This window comes from Hyaena hyaena, unplaced genomic scaffold, assembly GCF_003009895.1.
Source record: "Hyaena hyaena isolate Hyena2069 unplaced genomic scaffold, ASM300989v1 scaffold_511, whole genome shotgun sequence".
Classification (NCBI taxonomy): Eukaryota; Metazoa; Chordata; class Mammalia; order Carnivora; family Hyaenidae; genus Hyaena; species Hyaena hyaena.
Genome location: NW_024081144.1, coordinates 683,780 through 707,083, shown reverse-complemented (window position 1 = coordinate 707,083; position 23,304 = coordinate 683,780). Strand labels below are relative to the sequence as shown.

Genomic DNA, 23,304 nt, shown 5'->3' with positions numbered 1-23,304 from the left:
GCAGGGAAGCTGAAGCCCAGAAGGGTCCCAAGGCTTACTCAGGGTCACACAGGTGGCGGGGGCAGTGGCGCACCAGGCAGGATCCCCCCCTCCTTGTCAAGGGCTGGGGTCTCTCTGGGCAGCAAGGCCACCCACATTCAGTCATCACCTCCCTCTACATCAGCACCCGCCTGGACCCAGGACCACCATGCACAGGCAGTGCGGCTTTCGTAAGCCCCTCCGCCTCCGCGGAAAGACGTGCAGCAGTGCCCCAGGCTAGCGGGGGCTGGTGGGGAGGGGGCGCCCCTGGGCTGCATGTGCTCAGGGAGGGTCTCCCCATGCAGATAACTCATGCACCCCAAGTCCTGCGCCAAGCGGTCCCAGTCTCAGGGCCAGCGTGCTTCGTTTCGTTTTTAAACAAACAAATCACGAAATTTAAAAGTCAGGATAGGGAAGTGGCCACCGGCTCCAAAGTCAGCGCCCAACTCACGGCAGCTCCTCCCCAGCCCGGTGCTTCTCAAGTGGGGGCCCAGAAGTCCGGCCAGCGTGCAGGGAGCGCGAGCCCAGCGCGGCCCAGGGGCCGGTGGGGCCGGCCGCGGGGCATGGCAGAGTGTGCCAGGGGGCCGCGACTCCTCCTGGGCGTGGAAGGTGGGGGGCGGCCGGGGGACGCGTCCAGAAGCTGGAGGACTCCTTGGCGGAGGCCCAGCCCGTGCGCCAGCGCGAGCTCGGGCCTCCGCGGGCCTCAGTTTCCCCACGTGGCGGCGGGCGGGGGCCGAGCGCGGCGCAGCCGGCCGCTTTGTGTGGCCGCCCAGACAATGGCCGGGCCGCCTCGGGCTCCGCCGCCCGCCCGCCTCCCCCCTCCGCGCGGAGGGCTGGGGACAGCGGGGAGGGAACCCCGCGCGCGCCCCTCCCCCGCCGCCCCCGCGCGGCTCCCGGCAGCCCGGCCGCGGCCAACTCGCAAGTTTGCGCGGCGCCCGCTCCGAGCTCGCTGCCCGGCGCGCGCGGGGGCGAGGGGCGCGGGGTCCGCGGCGGGGGGGGGGGGACGCGCGCCGGGCGGGGCGGCGGCGGCGGCGGCGGCGGCGCTGCGCCGAGTCCGCGCCCGTCGCGGGCCCCCCGCCGCCCCCCCGCCGGCGCCGCCGCGGTCGGAGCGGAGCGGGCGCGGGCGCGCGCGCGGCGGGGGCGCGGGCGCGGGCGCGCGGCGGCGGCGCGCAGCGCAAGTAGTTTACATTGTTGGGCGACTTTTGCAACAACTCGCCGCGCCGCGGCCTCCGCGCGCCGCCGCCGCCCCGCCGCCGCCGGCTCCCGCCGCCCGGGCCCGGCCGGCCGCGCCGGGGGCCGCCGCGCTCGCCCGCTGTCCCGCCGCCGGCCGCGGTCGCCGCCGACATGGACACCAAACATTTCCTGCCGCTCGGTGAGTGCTCGCGGGGCCGGGCCGGCGGGGCGGCGGGGCGCGTTCCCGGCCGCTCGGCTCCGCGCCCCCCTCCGCGCGGCCCTGGCCGAGTTGTTGGGGCGCCGGCCCGGGGCGGGCGGCCGGGCAACTTTTCCCGGGCCGACCGGGGCGGGGGGCGCGGGCGCCGGGCCGCCACTCGGTCTCGGGGCGGGAGCGGGCAGCGGGCCGGCGGCGGGGCGAAGGAGGTGGCGGCGGGCGGCTGGGAACGGGGGTCCCGCCCCGGCCCCCCCCCCCACCCCTAAGCCCTTCACTCCCCGGGCTACGCCGGTCCGCCCGCGGCCCCGAGCGCGCAGCTCCCGCCGGGCTGCGCAGGGGCCGGGCCGGGGCGGGCGGAGCAACTTGTGCGCTCCCAGCCTGCGGCCGCCCTGGCACCGGGACGGCCTGTGCGCCGCCGCCCGGGCTGCCGAGGCCAGCAGGCCGCCGGCCCTGAAACGCGCGGGACCCCTCCTCCCCCAGCGCGGCCCGGGTGCGGGTGGGCAGGGTCAGCGAGGGGGCCTTAGCACCGGGAACCTCAGACCCGGGAAGGCCCCATCCCAGTAATGGGGCCCCTCTCTCCGGCGCACCCGGCTGTTGTGAGGGGGGCGTTCTGGGGAGGAGGGGGCTGGCCCTGCACTTGGGGGAAGGACACCCCAGAGGCGCGGAGGCTCAGTTTTCTTGCCCTCCTGCTGCCATCCCGCCCAGTGGCTTCTCTGCCCCAGACTGCCCCCCCACCCCCGCCCTGACTCCAGGCCCTGACCCACGTAGGAGGAGGAAGGGGCTTGGCCGGGAGCCCCCAGCCGCTGCCCTCCCTGGGGTTTGGGAGCCAGTGAGAGGGAGGGAAGGGAGGAGGGGGTGGGGAGACTTTATGAACGAGCGCAGGGAAGGATATTAATTTGGTGGTGGGGCCGGCAGCCAGGCTGTCAGGCTGGGTGAAGGATCTGTGCTGAATGGAAATTAAAACAGCTGATTATGAATGAAACCCCTCGGTCAGTCTTCCCTCCTGCCTTCCCGCCCCCCTGCAGCTTGGGGCGCAGTTTGGCCACTGGGTTGGCGGTCTGAGCCCAGCACAGCTGCGGGAACGTTTGCTGAGACGGGGAGGTGGAGGGGAGCCAGCAGCTGCCCCCAATCCCGCAGTGTCAGGGGGAGGATTTGAGCACCCCAGACACCCCCGAGCCCACTCACAAACAGGGCATGCTCCAGGGACGCTGGAATAGGGTTGGTCGGGATCTGGGAAGACCCGTCTCTGATTCTTTAAGATGAAGACTTGTGCAGGCGCCGAGCTCCTCCCCAGAGCCCCCAGGGAGGGGCACTCGTGCCCATTTTGCAGATGAGAAAACTGGCTTCGAGAAGCTGAGACCACAGAATACAATGCGGTGGGATTTTGGATTTGAGCCCCTAGACGGTGGGCGGCAGCGTGTGGGGAAGAGGAAGGACAGCGTCTCCTTTTCCCCCGTGAAAGCTTTGCACACCCGTAGGCACACATGCACACAGAGCTGGGCTCTCCCAGAGGGTCCCTTCTGGAGCAACATTGCTCTGCTCTGGCTTGTCTCCCGCCCCTGACGTGCCAGGGCCCTGGCCGGATCCTGGGAGGGTCCAGGGCCCGGGCTGCAGGGTTGCTGAGCTGAATCCCCACGAAAAGGCGAGGTCCTGCCTCTGAGCCATTGCCCCCGGAACCTGGATGGGCCCCTCAGACACTCCGAGGCTTTGCCTCCACCGGGCTGGGTGGCCTGCCCAGCAGCCCAGGCCCCAGGCTTGAGTGGAGAGTCCTGACATTTTATTTTTTTTTCTGAGCTTGTGGCCCGCTCTGAAGTGCGGTGGAGTTGAAGGTCCGTGTAAGCAGCTACTCGCCGGAGCTCTTTTGTAAACACGGCCTAATCCCTCTCCGGGGTGGGGGAGTGTGTGTGTGTGAAGGCCCCGCACGCTCGTGCAGGGCCCGGCTGGCAGCCCGGGCCAGCCCTGGCACTGCCCGGGAGGTCGAACCGCCTGCCTCGTTCCCTGGCGGGCCCCGACTGCCTCTGGGCTTGGTGGGTCCGGGCACTTGGCCTTCCTGGGAGTCCCCCAGCTACTGCCCGCTGAGCTGCCTGGTGGGAGGTCAGGATGAGCCCAAGGTACAGATGTTGGTGCCGAGTAAGTGGCCCAGGGTAGCCCCTGCGTCCTGCCCCCCCTCCTCGGCGCCCCTCACACCCATGGAGGAGGCCTGCATTGGCACCCACCTGGGCAGTGGGGGGGCCTGCAAAGGCTGCCCGGAGGTCTCAGGCCTGGCCAGACCCCGCAGGTCCAGTAGAGGCTCACTTGCCTGGGGGGATGGGGCGGCCAGGAGCAGAGCAGTAGGCCCCCTGGCCCTCCTCTGGGGGACCCTTGGGGACCCGAGTGAGCTTGGAGCACTGGTGAGGGGCTTCTGGTAACATCAGAGCCCCGAGGGACCCAAAGTAGAGTGCATTCCGGGGCCTCCCGAAATAACAGGGTCACATGACTCTTGGGAGTCCGGGCTTGGAGGCCGGCCTGCCGGGGCAGTTCTGGGCCTGGGCACTGCCGACTGCTGGGAAACTCCAGAGGGGCCCATGTTGACAGGAGGAGCGTCAGGGCGAGAAAAACAGCCCCCGGTGCGGCCCGGCCGTGGCCGAGGCCTTGCCGCCTGCGTGCCTGCCCGGATCTAGCTGGCGTGCCTGGGCTTGGCGTGCAGCCCTGACCCCCTCTGCCCAGACATGGGGGCCTGGGCTGGCCCCGGGAAGGGCCGTGCCGGGAGTGCTGGTGGCCAGGAGCTAGGGTTAGGCAGAGTTGAGGCAGCAGACTTGCTCACACGGTGGCTGCCGGGGAGCTCGGTCAGTATTTCCGGCTGTGTGTGTCCTTCAGGGCCTGCGGGGAACTGAGCCTCCTCCAGGAAGCCCTCTGCCTGCTCTCCCTGGTCTCCACCTCACGCCCTTTTGTTTCCTCTCCTGGGGAGGCAGGAGGGAGTTGCTGTGGAACAGTGTGGGCAGGGAGTGGGTGCTTGGGCGGGACCGGGTACGCATGCCAGGGGCTCTGGGGTCAGGAGAGTGGCCCCGAAGTGATTCAGGTGGCACAGACTTGGGTCGCACTTGCAGGGTGGCCTCCTGAAAGCCCTTGAAGGCCCAGACCCCGTGGGAGCTGCCCTGGAGTTCTGGTATCTTGGGCTGCATGGGCTCTTTACACACTGGTGTGTTTTAGGGCTGTGGTCCCGAGTGGCAAGTGAGGCCCGTCCTCTGCAAGAGGCCCCTGGGCCCAGCTCTGCTGCTCTCCATGGGACACGGCAGGGGCCACTGAGCTGGCTCGGTCCCCGGGCACCGTCATCGGGCTGAGGCTTTGTAAGCAGAGACCTCCTCTTCTTCCCTTCTCCCCTGGCTCCGGCGTGTCTTCTGTAGTGGGCTTCCGTGGCCAGGGCTTTGAGGTGTGTGTTCCCATGGGAACTGGCCGCTGGTGGTGCTTCCCGGTGTGCGTGCGCTCAGACGTGGTTGACTGGTGAGCTGGTGCCTGTTGGGGATCCCCTTCCCGACCTTTGTTCAGAAACTCACTAAGCGGGTGGATTTGAGGAATGCTGTGGAAGGGGTGGGGGGGAGGGCTGGTCCCTCCTGTCCATGCCCTCCCCTGTGCACCCCAGCCTGCAGCATTTATGCCCTGTGCGAGTCAGTTCCAGCCTCCTCCCTCCTTCTCCCCCTCCCCCCCCCCAGTCATGCCACTCTGTCACTTACTCCCCGCACCTGCTCTCTCTGGAATGACCCGCCGTCCCCGGGGGTGGGAGGGACCAGGGGCAGCACCTTCGTGGAGGCCTGTGTCCTGTTGCTGGGCTGGTGGTTACACGCCAGGGGTCCAGTCCTCTCTTTGCTGTGTGTTTGGGGGCCCTTGTCTGGCTCTCAAGCCTCAGTGTGCATCTGTAGAATGGACGCGGGGGCTGGGGAAGGCAGCCCATTTTGTCCTGGCGGCCCCTTGTCAAGGGTGAGGTCTGCGGCCAAGTGCTCCCTGGGACTTCTGCCTGGGTCAGGGCGGGCCCAGGCCTGGAGAGCCCGGAGCAGAGACCATGGCCGGTGCCCCCAAGGGCAGGCAGCAGACGCCGGAGAGAGGGCTGCACCCGGCCTCCGAGGGTCGAGCGAGCACTGTGGCCCTGCTGTTGGACGCCCTCACGGCAGGCGGGTGGGGCAGGGGACTCGTGGGCACCTCTCCTCCGATCCCAGTGTGAGGTGTTCCGAGGCTCACAGTCGTGCCCCCGCGGCTCCCGCACGGGGAGATGGCACCCTGGAGTTACATAGCAGTTGTGGCACTTGGCAGCTGAGTGAGCGCGAAATGTGGCAGAAAGCAGCGAAATGAAATTGGCGCGGTTGGGGGGGCGGGGGTGCGCACACGAGTGTGCAGGGCCTGGATGTGTGCACGCTTCTGCTCACACACTCTTCCCATTGGATGGCTTTGGCCACACGGAGCTGCGGCCTGCACAGCTGGGCCCACCGGGAGGTGTTTGTGATGTGTCCCTGCGTCCCCGTGCCCCTGGGTGAGCCAGGGGGCTGCTAGGGGCCCGATCTCCTCGTCTCCAGGACCCACACGGGCCTCTGGGGTCCCTGCCCGCCCGTTGGTCTCAGCCTCTCCGTTTGTTCTGAGCCCTGGGGGATCCCGGGCTGGCAGGTGAATGCGCGCTCTGTTCTGTGGGGTTTGGTGGCAAATTGAAACTTCACTCTGTCCCTTCCGTGCCCTTTACCCACCGAAGGTGCTCTGGGCAGCGGACACCCCTCAGCCTCTTCCAGGGCTGTCCTTGGCTGGAGGTGGGGCAGGACTGGGGCTGTTGCTGGGCCAGAAAGCGGTGGGTGGGGTCAGCAGCCAGACACGCCACCCGGGGACCCTGTGGCCCAGTGTCGCCACCTCACCCTCCCGGGACTGAGCTGCCTGGGAACAAATTGCTGAGGGAACCGGGTGGTGGTCGGCTGGGGTGGAACGGCCACACCGGGTCTCCCGGGCAGGGCGGGGCCTCGGTCGTCTCTGTGATGATCATTCTTGGTGCACACACTCGCACACGTAAATGTACGCACGCCCAGAGGCACACGTGTGTACGTGCATACACGTGCGCATGTGCATAAACGCAGGGGTACGTGCACGTACGAATGCACGGAGGTGCACATGCACGCATGAACCCATGCGTACATGCCCATGCACACACGAACACACGTGTACACACACATACCCGCAGATGCACACACACATGTTTATATGCAGGCGTGCATATATTCACGTGCATGCACGCACGCACACGCAGGCCCACGTGCACACGTCGGCCTGTTGTCCCACTCTCCGCGAGCTCTTCCTTAGAGGGACCCGGGACTCAGGCCGCGTAGCACCTAGGGTGTCCTGCGGGGGCTGGCCTGGCCCTGCCGTCCCGCCAGGCTGGCTCTCGGGGGCAGAGGGCCGGCGGGGTTTCCTGTTGGAGCTGGTTGTGTCGTGGGTCTGAAGGAGAGGCAGCCTTGCAACAGGTGGTGGGGGGGAGGGGACTCCGGGGGGCAGGGACAGCCTAGACAAAGGCCCAAGGCCAGGCCTCCAGGCCCGCGTGGCTGCGGCTGGGAGAGGTAGAGGCTTGTGAAGGGAGGCGGGAGGTCGTGTCCAGGTGAGGGCCTGGGATGTGGGTGGGCGTGTGGGGGCCCAGGGCCACAGGGCACCTTGGGGATGGTGATGTTCGCAGCTGGGATTAGGCATCCAGCTCTGTGCAGAGGGTGGGCTGGAGCTGGAAGGAGGAGGGGTTCCAGGTGGGCCCGGAGCCTGACGTGGCAGGTGTGGGCTGCTGGCCTTGCCCTGGCCGGGCCGCCCCATGTACCAGCCTCCTGGAGGGCAGGCCAGGCCTCTGGGCTGGCCATGGATCTCTGCCTTCCCTGCTCACGGGGTTGGGAGAGTGCTTGTCTCCCTCCCCACCCCCGCTCTCCAACTTCCGGGCCCTTGGCCTGTCCTTCGGGGCGATGCTCTCCAGCCCGTGCTCCCTGCCCCACAGTACTGACGTGTCCCAGGGTCTAGGGTGCTAGTGGGGCTCTCGGAAAGGGGCTGATGAGACACGCCGGTGGTCCAGAGGGCTCAAGCCGGGTCTGGGGGAGGAGTCCGGCCCGGCCACGCGATCGGGGTGGTGGGATGTGATGTCCATGGCGGGCAGGGCGGCCGGGCCTCCTGGGGTCAGGGCGGGTACCCGGGGGCCATGTTGGCACTGGCCGTGGGGCCAGAACCCCGGGGCTTTGGTGTGAGGCTTTGTCACCTCCAGGTCCTCCCTCCCGAGATGTTCACAATTGGCTCTTGGTTCTGAGTTCCTGAGATAGGCGGCCCCAAGCTCTGGTAGCTGGGGCTGGGGGTGAAAAGGGGAGCCCTCGGTCTGAGACCCTGCTTCTGGGGTGACTGAGCGCCTGGCCCTGGCCTCTCTGCACATCCGTGGACCCATCTGAGCAGTGGTTTCCAGCTGTGCCTCGGTTTCCCTGAGGTGCTTGGGACCTAGTGCCGGTGGCGATAGGCCTCAGGAGCCGGGGGAGAAGAGAAGGGAGCGCGAGTTGGGCCTGGGCCAGGCAGTGTGTAAATCCTCCAGCGCAGTGGATAAATCCCATGGAGTTCAAAGCCGGCCCCGGGTGCGGCCGCCTGGCTGTAATGAGGTTACTGATTCAACAGGCTTCCTGGTGCTGCGGCCCAGAACCGAGGGAGGCTGGGAAGCCCCGGGGAGGGATCTAAGTATCCCGTAATTGACCAATTTAGCTTAAGTGTCCGCACTGGCCCCGGGCAGAGGTCAGGCGGTGACAGCCCAGGTGGCCCGAGTCGCTGCGCTCCGGGCTCCCGGTGGACGGCCGCCTGTGCAGAGCTCTGGGCAGGGGGCGTGCGTCAGGCCTGGCTGGCACTGCGCCCCCGCCCAGACCCCCCTCTCTCCCGTCCGCGCTGCCCGTAGCGTCTGCTCTACAGCCACATCCTCAGCAGTGACCTTCTGGAGGCCCGCGTGTCTCCCCAGCCAGAGCTGGTTGATGTGCAGAGTAGGGTGTGGGGGGCGGGCGTGCCCTGCTGTTCCCTTGTACCCGCTATGCTGTACGTGCTGCCTCGGGGGCACCCGGGAGTGGGAGCCGGCTCGGTGTGCACGGGGGTCTTGGCAGCCTGGTAGAGCCGGCGCGTGGCCGCCGTGGGCGCCTGATGTGCTGGGCGCCCACCCCACCTTCTCTGCTTCCTGTGGCTCCCGGAGGGCAGGGCCCTGACTTTCAGGTGTTGCGTCCACGCAGCACCCAGCATGGGGGTCCAGGCAGTGCCGGCTGATTGAGGACCAGGACGGAGACAACCCGCGGTGGAGGGTCAGTGGCGGATGGGTGGCCACACTGTGGGGACGTACGGGGGTCCTGGCAAGGGGCTGGGGGGTTGGCCGGTCCCCGCTCTCCAGTAAACCCGGCCTCATGTCTGCGGGACCCACTTTGATGGTTGCTGGTCCCCTAGAGGCGGGGCTGGGCATGGGCTACGCTGGCCAGTGACTGGCGAGGGGACAGCGGTGGCTGCAGTGGTGGCCGCGTACGGAGCTGTGTTCCAGCCCGGCTCTGTCTGTGGACGGGCCCGTGAGGGGGGCTGATCTGTCCATATTTTGCGATGAAGGTTTCAGGCCTGCAAGGCTGAACGGCGCGCCCTAGGGGCTGTGGCTGGTGAGCCCAGGAGGCTCACTCCGGGAGCTCAGGCGAGGCCGATGGCCTTCCCTGGGACAGTGGTGCCTACCGTGCACCCCCTGTGGCTTGGCTTTGTCCACAGCAACTGCGGGGTGCTCCTGGCAGAGGCTGTTGCTGCTGCTCTTGGGAGGGGCTGAGGGTGGGGGGTGTCCCTGGAGACCCCGTCTTAGCTCGCTCAGGTGAGTGGGTGGTCACCCCAGGTGCTCTTCTTTCTCGCCGTCTTGTGTTTGTAGCTTGCTGGTCTCAGGGCACGAGAGCTGCTTCGTACAGAGTGCGGCGTGGGGCTGGGGCGGGCAGCGCAGGGCTCTCTGGCCGGCTTGCTGCATGCCCGGGCAGGTGCCTTCTTCTTTCCTGTCCTCGGTTTCCCTGGGCTTCTCTGGCTGCCGGAGGCTTCTGCCCTTCCCTCCTGGCGCCTTGGCCTTGTTCCCGCAAGCTCTTGGCCGCCTGGGGCATCAGAGCTGTGGACCAGCTTCTCCGGAACTGGGTCCGTGCCCTCCCTGGGCTGTGGGGACAGGCCCTGGGCCGCGGGTGGGCTGCCTGTGTGCCGGGAAGCGTGGGTGCTGAGTTGGCTGGGGGTGGGGCTCTGGTTCTGAACCGGGAGAGTTAGGGTCAAACACTTGGGGGTGAGCAGCTTGTAACGGGGAAACTGTGAGCCTTAGGAATGGGGGCTGGGTGTCGTCGTAGGGGCTGGCGGGGGCATGAGGCTGAGGCCCTTCTCCCCTTGGGCTCTGACCTCCCCTGCCTGGAATACTCCACGGCTCCCCATCGTGCCCAGCGTGGAGGCCGGGCCTCTGGTCAGCGTCACGTGGCTCTGTGGCCTCTCCTGCCTCACGAAGCACCGCCTGCTCTTCTTCCTCCCGTCTTGTGTTTGTGGCTTGCTGGTGGGGGCCGCGCTGTGTGAGGGGTGAGTGCCGGCTCTGGGTTGGGGGCTGTGTGGCCCCGGGTTGGCAGATCAGCTGTCTGGCTTTCAGTTTCCTCACCTATAAAGTACCTGGGCAGGCGTCACAGAAGAGGTATTGCTCTAGCTGGGTCTTGAGGCATGAGTAGGAGTTTGTCGGGTAGGCTGTGGGAAGGGGAGCACCCTCTCTGGGGCTCTCTGGCTCCAGCCAAGCGTATGGGGAGGGGATGCCCATGTGGATACAGGCGTCCTCCCTGGAGGACTTCCAGAGGATCCGACTGCAGGCAGGCTGCTGTGACTGGCCCCTCGCTGGCTGGGCTGTAGGGCGGTGCTGTCGGGACCCATGTGAACGTTGGTTGGGGGGGGTGTGGTCAGCTGGTCTGGGAATCATTAACCCTGTGCGGAGTTAAAGGTGGCGGCAGGCCTGGCTTTCACCTGGAGGACCCCATTCTGGCTGTAGGCAGCCCCTCTGAGCCGGTTGCCTGTGGGCTTCATGTCCCCTCTACCTCCAGGCCCTGAAATGTCCTGGTCTGGAGTATGGCCCATGCCGGCCCACCACGTGCTTCACCAGCTCCGAGCTCTGGCTCCTGGGGTGAGTGGCCATTGCTGCTTCCTTCTCTGGGCGGAGGTGCCGGGGGTCCCTGCCCCGTCCCTGCCTGGCTGTCCCCGCATCCCTGGTCCATCCCTGTCGTGCCCCCTGCTGCGATGCCCACCCCGTCCCCCGTGGCGGCTCGGTGCCGTTGGCCCAGGGGCCTCCTGTGGGAGCGCCGCATGGAGGAGAAAACCGATGGGGCCAGAGTCCGCGGGAGGTGGCTCGCCCCACCCCTGCTCCTGGACTTTCTGCCCGGGACCAAGGTCGAGAGGAGGGCTGGGAGGTGGGGACCATAGGCACTGGGTGCCAGGCCGTGACCCCTGGGGCAGGGCAGTTGGCCTTCCTGGGCCCAGATGGAGAGTCGGACTGCAGGGAGCGTGGCCAGGGCCTCCCTCTTCCTTCTTCTGTCTCGGGGGCACAGGTCAGGGTACCAGCCCTCCTGGCCCGCGGGGCCCGCCTGCCCCAAGGCTGGGACCCCAGGGAGCCTTACCACTGAGAGGCTGACCCCCCAGACTGTGGGCCCCGGGGCCGGGGAGGCCTGTCTGACAGTCCTGTTCTGGCTCTGCCACGTGAGCTTTGTGACTGGGAGCACGTTACTTCCTCCCTCGTTATCTGGGTTTCCTCGTTTGTCGAATGGAAGGAAGGATGCTGGAGCTGGAGGTGGGGAGGGCAGCAGCGTGCCGGCCGGGGCCCTTGGCAGCCGTGGCCAGCTGGGTGCAGCCCTTCCCCCCTCGGGTCTCTAGATCGCTGAGCGCCCCTCCTCACCCCTGGGGTGGCTTCTAGGACTCTTTGGAGGCTGAAGCCACAGTGCCAGGCACTGCCCCCGCCCTTGCGAAATGTTTGTTGATTGAATTCGTGCTTCCCGCAGGTACCTCCCCTGCCCTCTGCCCTTCAGAGAAGCCGGGGGGAGCCCGCTCCTTGCGGAGTTGACTTTCCGAATTAACTACTGTTGTGCAAATCGCTCTTTTTCCGGGGTCTGCTGCCTTTCGAGGGAGGGGAGTCCAGTTACGTGCGGCCTGGTGTTGAGTCCTGGGAGGGGGCCCGGCTCCTGCCCTGGAGGGTCCCCCGGGTGCCTAGAGGGAGCCTGCGGCCGTGTGTGTTCCTGCCCATGGGCGAGCCCCCCGTGGACTCCTGCTGCCGCTGCCTGAGAGACCTTGGGGTTCCCTTGGGCCCGATGCCCAGATCCACGTGGGGAGGGCCCCTGGGCCCCAGATGACCAGCCGTGTCAGGGCCTGGCTCCTTCCTCTGCTGCTCAGCACATCTTGTTGGAACTGGGTCGGTGGGGGGCCAGGGTTGAGGCCTGGCCAAGAGGTCTGGGGCACATCTCTTGCCTGCCTGTTCTTATATCTGTTCGTCTGATCGGCTGTGTGTCCGCAGATATCTGGCCCTGCTGGGGAGGCAGAGTTGAGTGAGGCCCAGCCCCCAAAGGGGTGTTTGGGGGTCAGAGAACAAGGATGGACCCAGTGCTGCTGGTCGACAGTGGGTCACCTTGGGCTGGATTTTTAAAGCCTTTCTGGGCTTCGGTTTTCTTACCTGTAAAGTGGGGGCTGATTCTGTATCAGGGCAGGCCATCTGGAGTGAGTGGGGAGCTGGGGTTGGCTGGCCCGATGTCACCCCTGCCCTCCCTTGGGGGTAGGAGATGGTGTGAGTCTGGTAGCAGGACGCCCAGAGAGCAGGCGGGGCACAGAAGTGTTACCAGCCTGCCCTGGTGTTGGGCGGGTTGGGCCCTCTGAATTGGGTCATGAGGGATGCATGGGAGTTTGTCTACGCAAAGTCGGTTTTTGTATTGTCAGACGCGCTCATGAGCTTTGTTTTGTCAGAGGCCACCCCAGAGCAGAGCTCCCCAGGCCAGGCCAGGCCACGAAGCGGAGGAAGTCGAGCTGGAACCGGAGGGCATGGAGGAGCCTCTGGACCCTCAGCCTCCAGGGACTTGGGGAGGCTCCTGGGCCGGGGAGGGCGGCGTCTGGGCTGCGCTTACTGGGAGGCTCTGCTGCCTCAGCGGAGAAGCGGGGACTGAGCACAGGGCCCTGGTCTCGGGGCTTTTGGCCTGAGTGCCTGGAAGAATGACGTGCCTTTTACCAGATGGGGGGAGCAGCGCAGGGGGCGGGTCTAGGGTTGGTCGGGACGCTGGCCTGGGATGTGTTCTGACCAGGGGAGAGGTGTGGCAGTGGCTGTGTGGGCCAGAGCGCAGGGGAGAGGCTGGGCCGTGGCGGGCAGTGCCACGGTGGTCCCGGCAGCGGGAGGGGTGCCCCGAGGGGCCAGGCTTTGGGGGGCGGGACCCCCTCACCGCTCCGTGTCATTTCTCAGCACCTCCGGGACAGTTGTGCCCCCGTGCCTCGCAGGCAGCAGCTCTAAGGACCAGGGAGCACCTGGTACCCTTGCCCCGCCCTGAGGAGGAGGGGGTGGTCCTCACCCCTGCCCCGGGCACGGAGAATTGCTGGGACTTCCCTTGGCGCTGGCAGGGCTCTCATGGCTTGTGCCCTCCACCCCCAGCTCCGGGATCTCCGCCCTTTGGTGGAGAGTAGTCGCTCCCTCCACCCCCACTGCAGCTGGGGCACCGCCAGGCTGTGGCCAGGCCCGGATCACCGGGCCAGACACTGGGTCCCCCCGCACCGCCTGGGCACGCTCCTCAGCGGGCACTGGCCTGGTGCACGTGGGGAGGGCCTGGCCGGGTCCTGGGCCGTGGCCACCTGAGCCTGGGCAGCTGTGGCGTGGTGCGTGCGCCTTGGGCTGACGTCCTGGCTGGCGTCCCCGCTGAGTGTCCCGGCTGCATACGGGGCTCACGACAGCTCTAGGTGCCCGAGGGTTCCAGGAGACGGGGTGCTGCGGGCGGCATGCGGGGCGCAGCCTCTCGGGGCCTCCCTCCTCAGGCTGGAGGGGTGGGCGGGTCTGCAGGTGAGGCCCTGGGACGGAACCCACCCCTGCCAGGCGCCGGGCCCGTGATTCCCGCGACTTCTTCGTGGCTGCCGCGGGTACACTTTACAGAGAACACGCCACCGCCTTCTGCGGGACGGTGGACTCGGGGCTGGGCCCTCCCAGCCGCTGGTTCCGGGTTGGCCGGGCCCCAGCCCACGTGGTGTCCCTAGCTCCTCCGACCAGCCTCAGGGTCACAGGGCAAGGTCACGTCCCCTGATGCCTTCGCTGGCTGCAAGTCCCTGGAGAGGCGTGCCCCCACCTGCCCCCTGCCTGCGACCGCCCCTGGGACCTATCTGCCCGTGGGCAGTTACTGCGACTCCCGCTCTGGGCTGGAGTGGGGGAGGGGCGGCTCCAGAGCCCATGCTGACCCTGGACTTGGCTGATAAGCTGCAGCGCTTCTTATCGGAGGGGCCGGCCGTTCCCCTGACCCCCTCGGCCGTCACTACAGTCCCGCATGGAGGCCAGGCCCTGTGCTGCGTTCAGCCCGGTAGAGAGGGGTGGGGGCCAGGAAGGTCATGGCCTTGTGGGGACCTGGGGGTGTCTCAGGGACCCCAGAGTGAGCAGATGGCCTGCCCTGAGCCTGGGCCTCCCTCCCCTGCTGACTTCCCGCCTCTGGGTGTCCTCTCCCCTCCCCCTCCCGGTTTCGGAGAGCAAGGTGACTGCTGTCACCACTGCTGTCCCCTGGCTGCCTGGACTCCTGCTTGGTGGCCCACAGCAGCCAGAGCCTGGGACAGCAAGCTGAGATCTGGGTGCCTAGCCCACGTGCCTGTGGCAGCTGGGCTGCTGGAGTCTCTGACCTCGGGCTTGGGCCCAGGACCTGGCCATCAAGGGGCCCGAGGTCTACCTCTTGTCCTCTGCTCCCAGCCACGGGGACCCCTCCCCACACTTCCTGGCAGGTGCCAAGGGCCTGTCGGCTGGGGGGTGCTATGCAGCAAGGCCAGGACTGAGTGGGGGGCGTGGTGCCCACTGCTTCCCCCTTTCTTCCCTGCTTCCCCTTGGGCCTCTCCTTCCCAGACTGTCCATAGGGACTCGCAGTCAGGGCCACACGGGGCAGGGGGCCTGGCAGGGACCCTCCTGTCTGGAGTCAGAGTGCACCACATGCACGTGTGAGCGTGTGTGCCAGAGCACATGCGTGTGTGTGAGCCTGCAGGAGTGTGCATGCCTGGGTGTGCCCGTGTGTGTTCCGTGTGCCCTCTGCCCCTAACTCCTGCTGGCAGCATGGTCAAGTCCAGCTTGCACACGGCTTCACCCCCCGTGGGCTGGCCCCCTTGCGAGGGCCGAGGGGACGGGCAGACAGGTGTGTGTGCAGGGAGGCCGGGGCAGGGGAGCCAGGCAGGGGCTGGCAGGCAGGTGAGCTACACGAGGAATTGGGCTTTTCTCGAGAAGGCCAGAGGATGGAGAGGGCTGAAAGCATGTGTGTGTTCTCGAAGGTGGCAGGCTGTCACAGGGAGGGCGGTGTGGGGTGACTGGTGCTGGGTCAGGCCGGTCGTGTCCCCCTTAGACTTTCCTGGCCAGCCCCCACAGCCCACTTCGGTCCTCCTGGGAGGGGCCGTGAGTGTCAGATCCGGTGGTGGCCCACGAGGGCTTCTGGGAGTAACGGGTGCTCCAGAATTGCCCCCGGGGGCGGCTGGGGCCCACCCGGGGCACATGCCCTCTGCTGCAGGCCGGGCTGTGGCAAGCACCCTCAGCTGTGGTTAGCCCTCAGCGTCCCTTTTAGCTTGCGCCTTGGCACCCTCAGTCAGTCAGTGAGCGTTGACCCAGCAGGTGCCTTACTGAATGAACCAGTAGTGGAGGGTCCTCACAGTGCTGGGGGGGGGAAGGGTTGCATGTGCGAGCTGTGCCGTGGCCCAGACAGACCCTCCTTGCCCTCTGGCTGGGTGTTGTAGCTCCAGGATCCGCTCACAGCCTTCTGTGCAGCTAGCTCTGTGCCCTGGAGAGCGAGCCAGCCTCGAAGCCACGGTCAGTCATGCTCACTTTGGTATGAACAAGCCTAGTGCCAATTCTGGACGGGCCCACTAGGAAAGGATAGGAAGGCAGGTTTCCTCTGATTGTTCCGTGAGGCCGTTCAGGTCTGATTGCCCGGTGGTAGCTCGCACGAGCTGGGGGGGCAGCTTCGGTGTCTCAGTCTAGCTCTTGTTTTCTGACAGCCCACCTGGGGCGGGGGGGCGGGGAGCGAGCCGACTGGGAAGCCGCAGCGGAAGGGCCCTGGGGGGAACCCTGGCCGGGAGGCGCGTGGGAGCGCCAGGAGTCTTGCCTTTCCTGTGCTGAGAAGTGGGCTTGTGCCCCACTGATGATGAAGGGGGCTCTGCCCCTTGCTCAGGGTCACCCGGCTGGTTGGTGGCAGAGGTGGGATTTGAACCAGGGTCTTGAGGTTCCTCTTTGACGCGCGTCTTAGTGGCAGCTGGAGGCTGGGGGACACATTCCTCGTCTGGGAGGGGCCTGGGGCCGGCGGTAGGTACCTTGTTTCCTACACAAACAGCCAGGGCCAGGCTGGAGCAATTTTATTTTTATTTCCTATTTTTACTTCCCTGTTGGCTCTTTTTAGCAACTGTGGGTCAGATAGGCCCCCGCCCTCCAGGCTCCACCCGTCTTCCTGGCCCGGGCCTGGGGCCACTGAGAAGATGATTGTGTGTGGCTCCGTGGCAGGGGAGGGGATGAAGGGGGGGCGGGGGGGAGGGGGGCTTGCTCCCTCCCCAGATGGTTCTGTAGTGGCCCCTTTTCATCCTCTGGGACCAGCCTCGGCAGGGGGGGGGTGGTGCCTTGGCACATGACTCAGTTTCCTCACACCCCTGCCGGCTTCTCAGCTGGAGGTTGAGGCTGGCGGTGACCAGAGGGGAAGGCGGGGCTGGTATGGGTGTAGGTGCTGGGTGGGGTGGGCTGTGGACAGTGGGTAAATAAATGTGCAGCGTCCCTACCTTGGACGGGGTGGGGCAGGCTGAGGGCAGGGTTGGACTGGGCCTTGTTCAGACCATGTCCACCAAGGGCCCTGGCCCAACCTGCTGAGCTACCGGCCTTGCGGTGGGGTCATTAAAGCCCCCGCACCAAGGGTGGGGGGCGTTCCTGGCTGGGGGCACATGGAGACCCCAGGTTAGCAGGTGACTCCCCAAGGGCTCATGGCCCAGCCTGGGGTGAGGGGCCTTGGGGACCCTACCTGCCTGTGTGGGCACAGCTAGGTAGCATGCCAGCATTTGGCAGACCGGGGTCCTGGACTGTGAGACGAGACCAGAGAAAGCGCCAGACCCACCACGCTCCCAGGCCTGAGGTGGATGGGCTGTGGGACCGGCTACACTGTAGTCCGCAGGTGCCCGGTGTGGCCTGGGCTCAGAGAGGCTGGGCAGAGCCTCAAGGTTACACAGCGTGGGGTGTGGGGTGGCCCATCCCACACCCTCTCCTTGTCTCCTTCGTCAAGACAAGGAAACAGAGGCTTAGAAAGCCGGAATACTACTGCCGGGGCCTTGGGGTGGGACCACCGGTGGCCCCATGCTACCCATTCCAGGCCTGCAGTGGGCGGGGGGAGGCTTTCGGTGAAGGGGGCGGGGTTTACCCAGGACCCGCTGGGGGCCCACGTGTGTGGTGCGGGGCTGCGGCATCATAATGGAAGGCCCCTTGCCGCCCCGATGTCGGGGAGCGGCTTGCCGGGTGGGGACCTGGGACACAGGCGTTCCCCCCACAGACAGGCCCACCCGCCGAGGCCAGGTGCCCGATGGCTGGGTCTGGATGAGGGCTGCCGGGGTGAGTGAGGACAGATGAAGGACACTGACGTGGCGTGGGGCTGTCTGGGCCTGGGGTCCGCCCTGTTCCGCACTGGGGGTGCCTGCTCTGTGTCTGTCTCTCCGTCGTTGTCAGTAATGGCAGGTGCCAAGCAGCCAGTGGTCCTGAATGTCACCCTGCTGAGTTCCTGGGTGACCCTCTGCCATCCCGAAGGCACGGGGTGAGCTCCAGGCAGAACCTGTGGGCCCCTGTTTTCTGCCGGGCACACGTGTGGTCCCCTGGGCGGATGTGGGCGGCCCCAGCAGCGCTCAGGCCTGCCTCGTGGGTCTGGGGGCTTCTGTCCCCAGGAGGTGGTGGTGCCTGGCCTCCCCCGGCCCCTCCTGCCATGGCTGGCTCCGGTGAGTCTTCTGCCCACATCCCGTGGTGTGGGTGACGTGGGTGATGTGGGTGACTCGTGCGTATGCGTGTGGGCTCCGGGACTGTGGGTAATCACTTGATTAGAGGCCAGCAGACCAAATCCCACAGCTGAGGTGGGTGGGGGGCGCCCCCTCCCTGGAGAGGCGCAGAGATTACGGGATTTCTCCCCGCCCTGCCCTTGGGAGGTGGAGTATGTGGGCAGGGGGCATCTGGGCGATGGGGCTGGCTTGTTATCTACAGGGCGGAGGGCCTCCTTGGGGCCTAGGAAGCCCTGTGTGGGTTGAGTGGCCCTGGGGTGCTGGGGCGGCTGGGCTTGCACTCGTACCCCCACAGCTGTGTGGCCTGGGCCCATATCGCCCTCTCGGAGCCTGGACTTTGTGATCTGTGAGGTGGCGTGGTGACGCTGGCCATCAGGACGGCCGTGAGCCTGAACCTGCGCCTGGCCAGACCTTCCGTTCTTGCCTGCGAGCAGGGAGGAGTGGTGGCCGAGGGCCCCTCTGGACCCTGGTGTCCTGGCCTGGGGGTGGGGAGGGGAGTTTCTCGCCCTGGTGCCTGGGCCTGGGCAGGATAGCCGTCAGTGCCCGGCAGCACCAGGAGGGCGGGGGCACTCGGTGTCGGGCTGGGGGACAGTTCTCCCCTAGGAGGGGAAGCAGGTGTGACCTTGGCATGGACCTGGGGGTCATGCAGTCCCCACGGGCCTTGCTGTGTGGCTCCCTGGCCCCCAGCTTCAGGGACTGAGCCCCGAGCCCTGGAGAGGAATGATTCTGGGCCGGGTTCCCCTTCTTCTTCAAGCAAAGAGGATCTTTCGTAACTGTGGGAAAGAGTGCTTCTCCCCGGAGGCGGGCGGGGGTGGGGGCTTGGTCAGCAGATGTGACGTCCCCACCCTTCTGCCCTTCTGCCCTCCTTCCTGCGTGCCCTCCTCACGGCCCCGCGAGGGTGGCCCTGGCAGCCCTTGCCCCGGCCCTGGCGGTCTCCCGGGGGGGGCCCCGCCGGCAGAGCGAGGCTCCCGCCGTTCCCACCTCTGAGCCTCCGAGCAGGCCCTTCCCTCTGCCTGGTGTGCCTGTCCCGCCCCTGCAACTCCAGCCCTCAGCCTGGTCCCAGGGAGCCGCCTCCCTGCAGCTGGTCCCCAGGCCCCAGCTGGGGTCCCCGCCCTCTGAGGGTCCCTGCCACCCCACATCCGCTCCGTGCCCCGGGACGGGATGGGGCCACACGTGGACAAGTCCACCTTGCCTTATCCTGCGCCTCAGTTTCCCCAGCCCTCGGGGTGGGGGTGGGGGTGGCTGCTGCGGCGGCAGGGGGCCCAGAGCTGGCTCACTTGGCGGGGCTCTGGCCAGTACGCAGTAGGCGCTTGGCAGGGCCTGGGGCCGGCAGACCTGGCTTCCTGCCCACACTGCTGGAAGGGTCCGTGATTCGGGTGCTACCCCCGTGCTCCTGACTCAGCAGCTGCGGGGGTGGGGGGGGGACCGGAGATTTCTCCACAGAAACCCCAAGCCTGGGCATCTGCCCCAGGCCCAGATTTCTCTTGCCAAGGTGGGAAGTGGAGCCCGTTGCTCCCTGCCCCTGGGTCCACAGCAGGAGATGGGGGCTGGCGCCAGAGCCAGGGACTGTACTTCCCTGTGTACCACCCTCTGTGGCTCCCCAGTGCTCACAGGATGAAGTTCTCGCCGCCTCCTGGCTTGGCTCCTTCTGCACCCGCGCCTCCCCCCCCCGCCCCTCCTGCCGCCACACAGGATACCCCTTGGTCTTCAGGAGCAAGGCTTGCTTCTGCCTCCGCGCCCCCCTCCCCCCGCCCCACTACCACCCCCTCCCCGGTGAGCTTCCTGCCCCGTCCAGTGCGCACGCACTCGGCCTCCTCCGGGGGCTCTCCTGGGCTGGGGCTCCTCCAGCCCTCGGCGGCAGTGCCTGGGGTCCCATCCCCCTGGCGGCGGTGGCAGGAAGGGGCTCTGAGCCCCCCTCAGTGTCTGCGCTGGACCCCACGGTCGGACGTGCGTGTGGAAAGGAGTGCGAAGCCCTCCCGCGGGGACGGGCCTCCCGGAGCCTGGGGCCGCCTGGCGGGGCGCTGGGGCTGGAGTTCACAGGACCTTTGCTCGAGCTCCTTGGGGAGGGAGCCTCCAGCTCCCTGAGGCTCCGGCTGCCCCAGGCCAGTGTGCCTGGCGGCCCCTCAGAGGGCCTGTGGCGGAGATGGGCGTGCATGCACCCCAGGGGTCGCCCATGAGCCCTCGGTAGGGGGTGGTTTGGGGCGAGGGCCTCAGTGTCCGCCCTGTCGGGTGGGGAGACCAGCCCCCCTGGGGTCCCGGGGGGGCCCCGTGTCCGCACGGCCTGAGGCTGCACCTGCCCCCGGGGGGGGGTGAGCGTGTGGGCTGAATGAAGAGATGGGGTTTCGTGTCCCCGTGGCCACCGGCGGTGGGGGGCTGTGCCGGGGCGTGGAGCGGGGGTCCGAGGAGCTGCAGTCGGGTCCGGGTGGACCCCCTGCAAGCAGGGTCTAGTGGGTGCACCTTGTTGTCACCCTGACCTCGCGTTGCAGTCCCGGCCGCTCCTGGCGGGTCCTGATTCAGCCTCTGATGGCAGCTCGAGTCCCTCCCACCCATGGTGCCTGCTGCGTCCCTAAGGTGTTCGCGAAACGTGAGTTAAAGCGGCTCTTCCCGGGGTGAGTGGGGGTGGCCTGCGCAAGGAGGGAGCGAGCTTGCAGCTGAAATTAATCGCACCGCGCTTTCCTCCCGCCCCCGCTCACCGTCAACGTGCGATGCGTGACGAGGGACAGTGAAAAGTAATTAGGGTCTCGACGCGCTCGCTTCATTCATGACCAAATCTGGGTCAGCTCCTGGCACAGATAAGCACAAGCAGGTGCCGCACGGCAGGACAGCGGCGGTGCTACTGCACCCGCTTTGCCTGCCGTGGCCCCTCCTACAGGAAGCCCTCCGTGATAACCCCCACTTGGGAGACTCTTTCCCATGCCTGAGGCCCAGTGTCTTCTGCATCTGGTGGTGTCTTTTTTCCTCCTTCCCTGTAGGGACCAAGTTGGGGGTGGGCAGCAGCTTGGGGGGGTGCGTGGGGGCGTGGCGTGCTGTCAGGGGCCACCTGCTCGCCGTGCACCCTTGTTCCCAAGCTTGGCCCCGATCGTGCCGCGCTGCTTAGCTCTCTCTCACGCTGGCGCGGTCCTTGGGGTGAAGTCCAAACTCTGGCCCTGGCACTCGTCCCTGCTTTGCGGCGGGGGTGGGGGGTTGGGGGGGTGGGACCAGCTGGACTGACCTGCTTCCTGTTGCTACAGTGTTCCCAGCCCTCTCCTTGCTCATGGCCTTTGCACGTGCTGTGCCTTCCGTGAATACCCTTCCTGTATCACCCTGTGGCCCATTTCCTTCCTTCTGGTCTCACTTGGATGTCACCCCCACGGGCCCCTTAACTGCTGTGGCCTGGCCCCCGCTGTCACCTTCAGTCACCTCCGCCTCTGAGGGTTTGCTGATGCGCTCCCGTCTGTCCCCCTGACTGGGGCGTGTGCTCTGGGACTGTGGCTGCCCCAGGGACCGCTGACCCTGGCCTGTGCCCTGGCGTCCACACGTCGCGGCTGCCCCTGCCCTCTGCCCCCTCTCGCTTATAACCTTGCTGAGACCGTGGGGGGCCCTTCGGGAGGGGTGAAGGGCAGGCGCTGCCTTTGGGGGGCAGTCTGAGCAGCGTCACTGGGCCCTGCGTTGTGGGGCTCTCAGGGGGGCCTCTGGTGTTTGGGAGGCCGAGCTGGGGCAGTGTCTGGATGGACCAGTGACAGTGGGGGCCTGGTCGAGACCCCTCTGGTCGCACCCACCTCCTGATTCTTATTTTATAGAAGGGGGAAACAGGCCTGAAGGGGAGGTGTTTTGCCTGAGTTGAGGCCCCTGGGAAGGGTTTGAGAGGCGCCGCCTCCTGGCTGCACGTCCTGGGGCTGACCTGGGCTGTGGGGGAGGGCTCCTGACCCTGGGGGAGGGCCCCCGGTCGTCACTGTGGAGGCGATCGGCAGGCAGGGGTGAGGTGGGAGCCTCGACATCACCCCCTGGGCAGGTGGCTCGGGCAGCTGGGTGCAGAGCCTGGCGGAGAAAGGGTTAAAGATCGAGAGAAGTAATAATATTTCTAATTTTCCGTCGTGATTTAATAAAAATGTAAATCAAGGGGCGGAGGACGACCCACCTCACCATGGTGTTGACCGAGATTAATTGTGGGCTCCTGGTGGTCAGCTGCCTTTGTCTCCACGCCCCTGAGCCCCGCGCTTCTGTCGGCCCGGAGGCCAGATAACGAGGGCGGCACCAGCCCTCCCCCCACACGGGAGCAGGGGCGCCCGGGGCATCTGCGGAGGAGGAAGGCTCCCCTCTGACTCCCGCACCCCTACTTCCAGAGGAGCTCAGGGGCTCGGCCAGGACGGCCTGGGGCCTGCGGCGACTATGGTCAAGCCCTGGGTATGTGGGGCGAGGTTTGAGGCGTGCTTGCAGGATGCGAAGGGCTAGTGGGCAGAGCCGTGCAGGAAGAGCCTTCTGGGCCGAGAGCAGCATGTGCAAAGGCCCTGATGTGGGAGCGAGCCCGGCCTGCCGGGGTCAGTGTGCAGCCAGATGCCGGGTCCAGCCGTGTGGCGGGGGCAGGGGCTGGGGGCAGGGGGAGGCAAAGCCGGGCGGGGTGCAGGTGGGACCACTGGGCCTGTCCTGACAGCCTTGCGAAGCCCTCGAGGGGCTCAGCGGGGCGTGGGAGACCCTGGCCCCCCGCGAGGATGGTCTGGAGAGGCGGGGGTGGGGGGCGTGGCTGGTGAGCCTGGGCTGTCATTACAGGCCTGGGTGGGGCTCTGGGGGCTTGAGTTGCCCAAGAGGTCTGGGCGTAGGTGGGGGTACCGTTTGTGGGGTGTGGGGGGGCGGGGTCTGGGTGGGCAGTGCGGGCCTCACGGGGCCGCGTGGAGACCGTGAGAGCGGCAGACATTGATGTCCAGGCGTGGGACTCTGGGGTCTGCGGTCAGAGCCCAGAAGGTTCCAGGGGCCACGTTTTGTCAGCTGACGGGGGGCTTGAGGGTACGGACAGGTGGCCGTGGCCTTTGCTGGTGTGGTGAGCGCGGTGTCCATGGGGGGATGGGTATGAGGAGGGCGAGGGGGCAGGGGCCCTCGGGAGCTCAGGACGTCGGAGGAGCGTGCGGCCGCAGGTTGGGGTGGCTCGTGCCCACACACTCTGTGGATGCGGTTTAGCAGAGGTCAGCGCCCGGGAGTCTCCGCTTCCTCACCTCTGCAGGTGGGCAGAGCCCTGTGGGCAGCGTGTCCGGGGCTGCAGTCTGCGGAGTGGGGGGCTGCCTGACGGGGGGGCTCCTGGGGGGCTGCCGGGGGGGGCTCGTGCTCCTCCTTGGAGGCCTGGGGTTTCTGTCCGTGAGGACCTGGCGCCGGCCCTGGAAGGGTCGCGCTGGGTCGCGCTGGGTCGCCTTGTCCTCTGGCCGTGTACCTGCTCGGGAAGCGGAGGGCACTTGCTGGGTGCGGGGCCCTGCCCTCTGGCGGCTCGGGCTCTGCTCCGCCTGCCCTTCCAGCGCTGCCGCCGCCGCCGCTTCCCCTCCTCTCCATCCTTACCCCCTGTCTCCGTCTTCCCCTCCCCCTCCTCCCCTTCCCCCTCTCCTTCCCTTCCCCCTCCTCCCCTCCCCTGCCCCTCCCCCTCCCCCTTTCCCTTCCCCTCCTCCCCTGCCCCTCCCCCCTTTCCCTTCCCCTCCTCCCCTGCCCCC

The 23,304-nt window shown here is 67.3% G+C and overlaps 1 protein-coding gene across 1 annotated transcript in view; it reads left to right on the top strand.

Annotated features, from left to right (window-relative positions):
• The first annotated feature begins 1,286 nt into the window (after positions 1 to 1,286).
• The window catches only part of RXRA (retinoid X receptor alpha), an 89,948-nt gene continuing 67,930 nt past the window's right edge, over positions 1,287 to 23,304 (top strand). Inside the window, exon 1 of the mRNA XM_039255157.1 lies at positions 1,287 to 1,390. Coding sequence (XP_039111088.1) covers positions 1,363 to 1,390 — 28 coding nt within the window. The 5' untranslated portion in view covers positions 1,287 to 1,362. The remainder of the gene's footprint in view (positions 1,391 to 23,304) is intronic.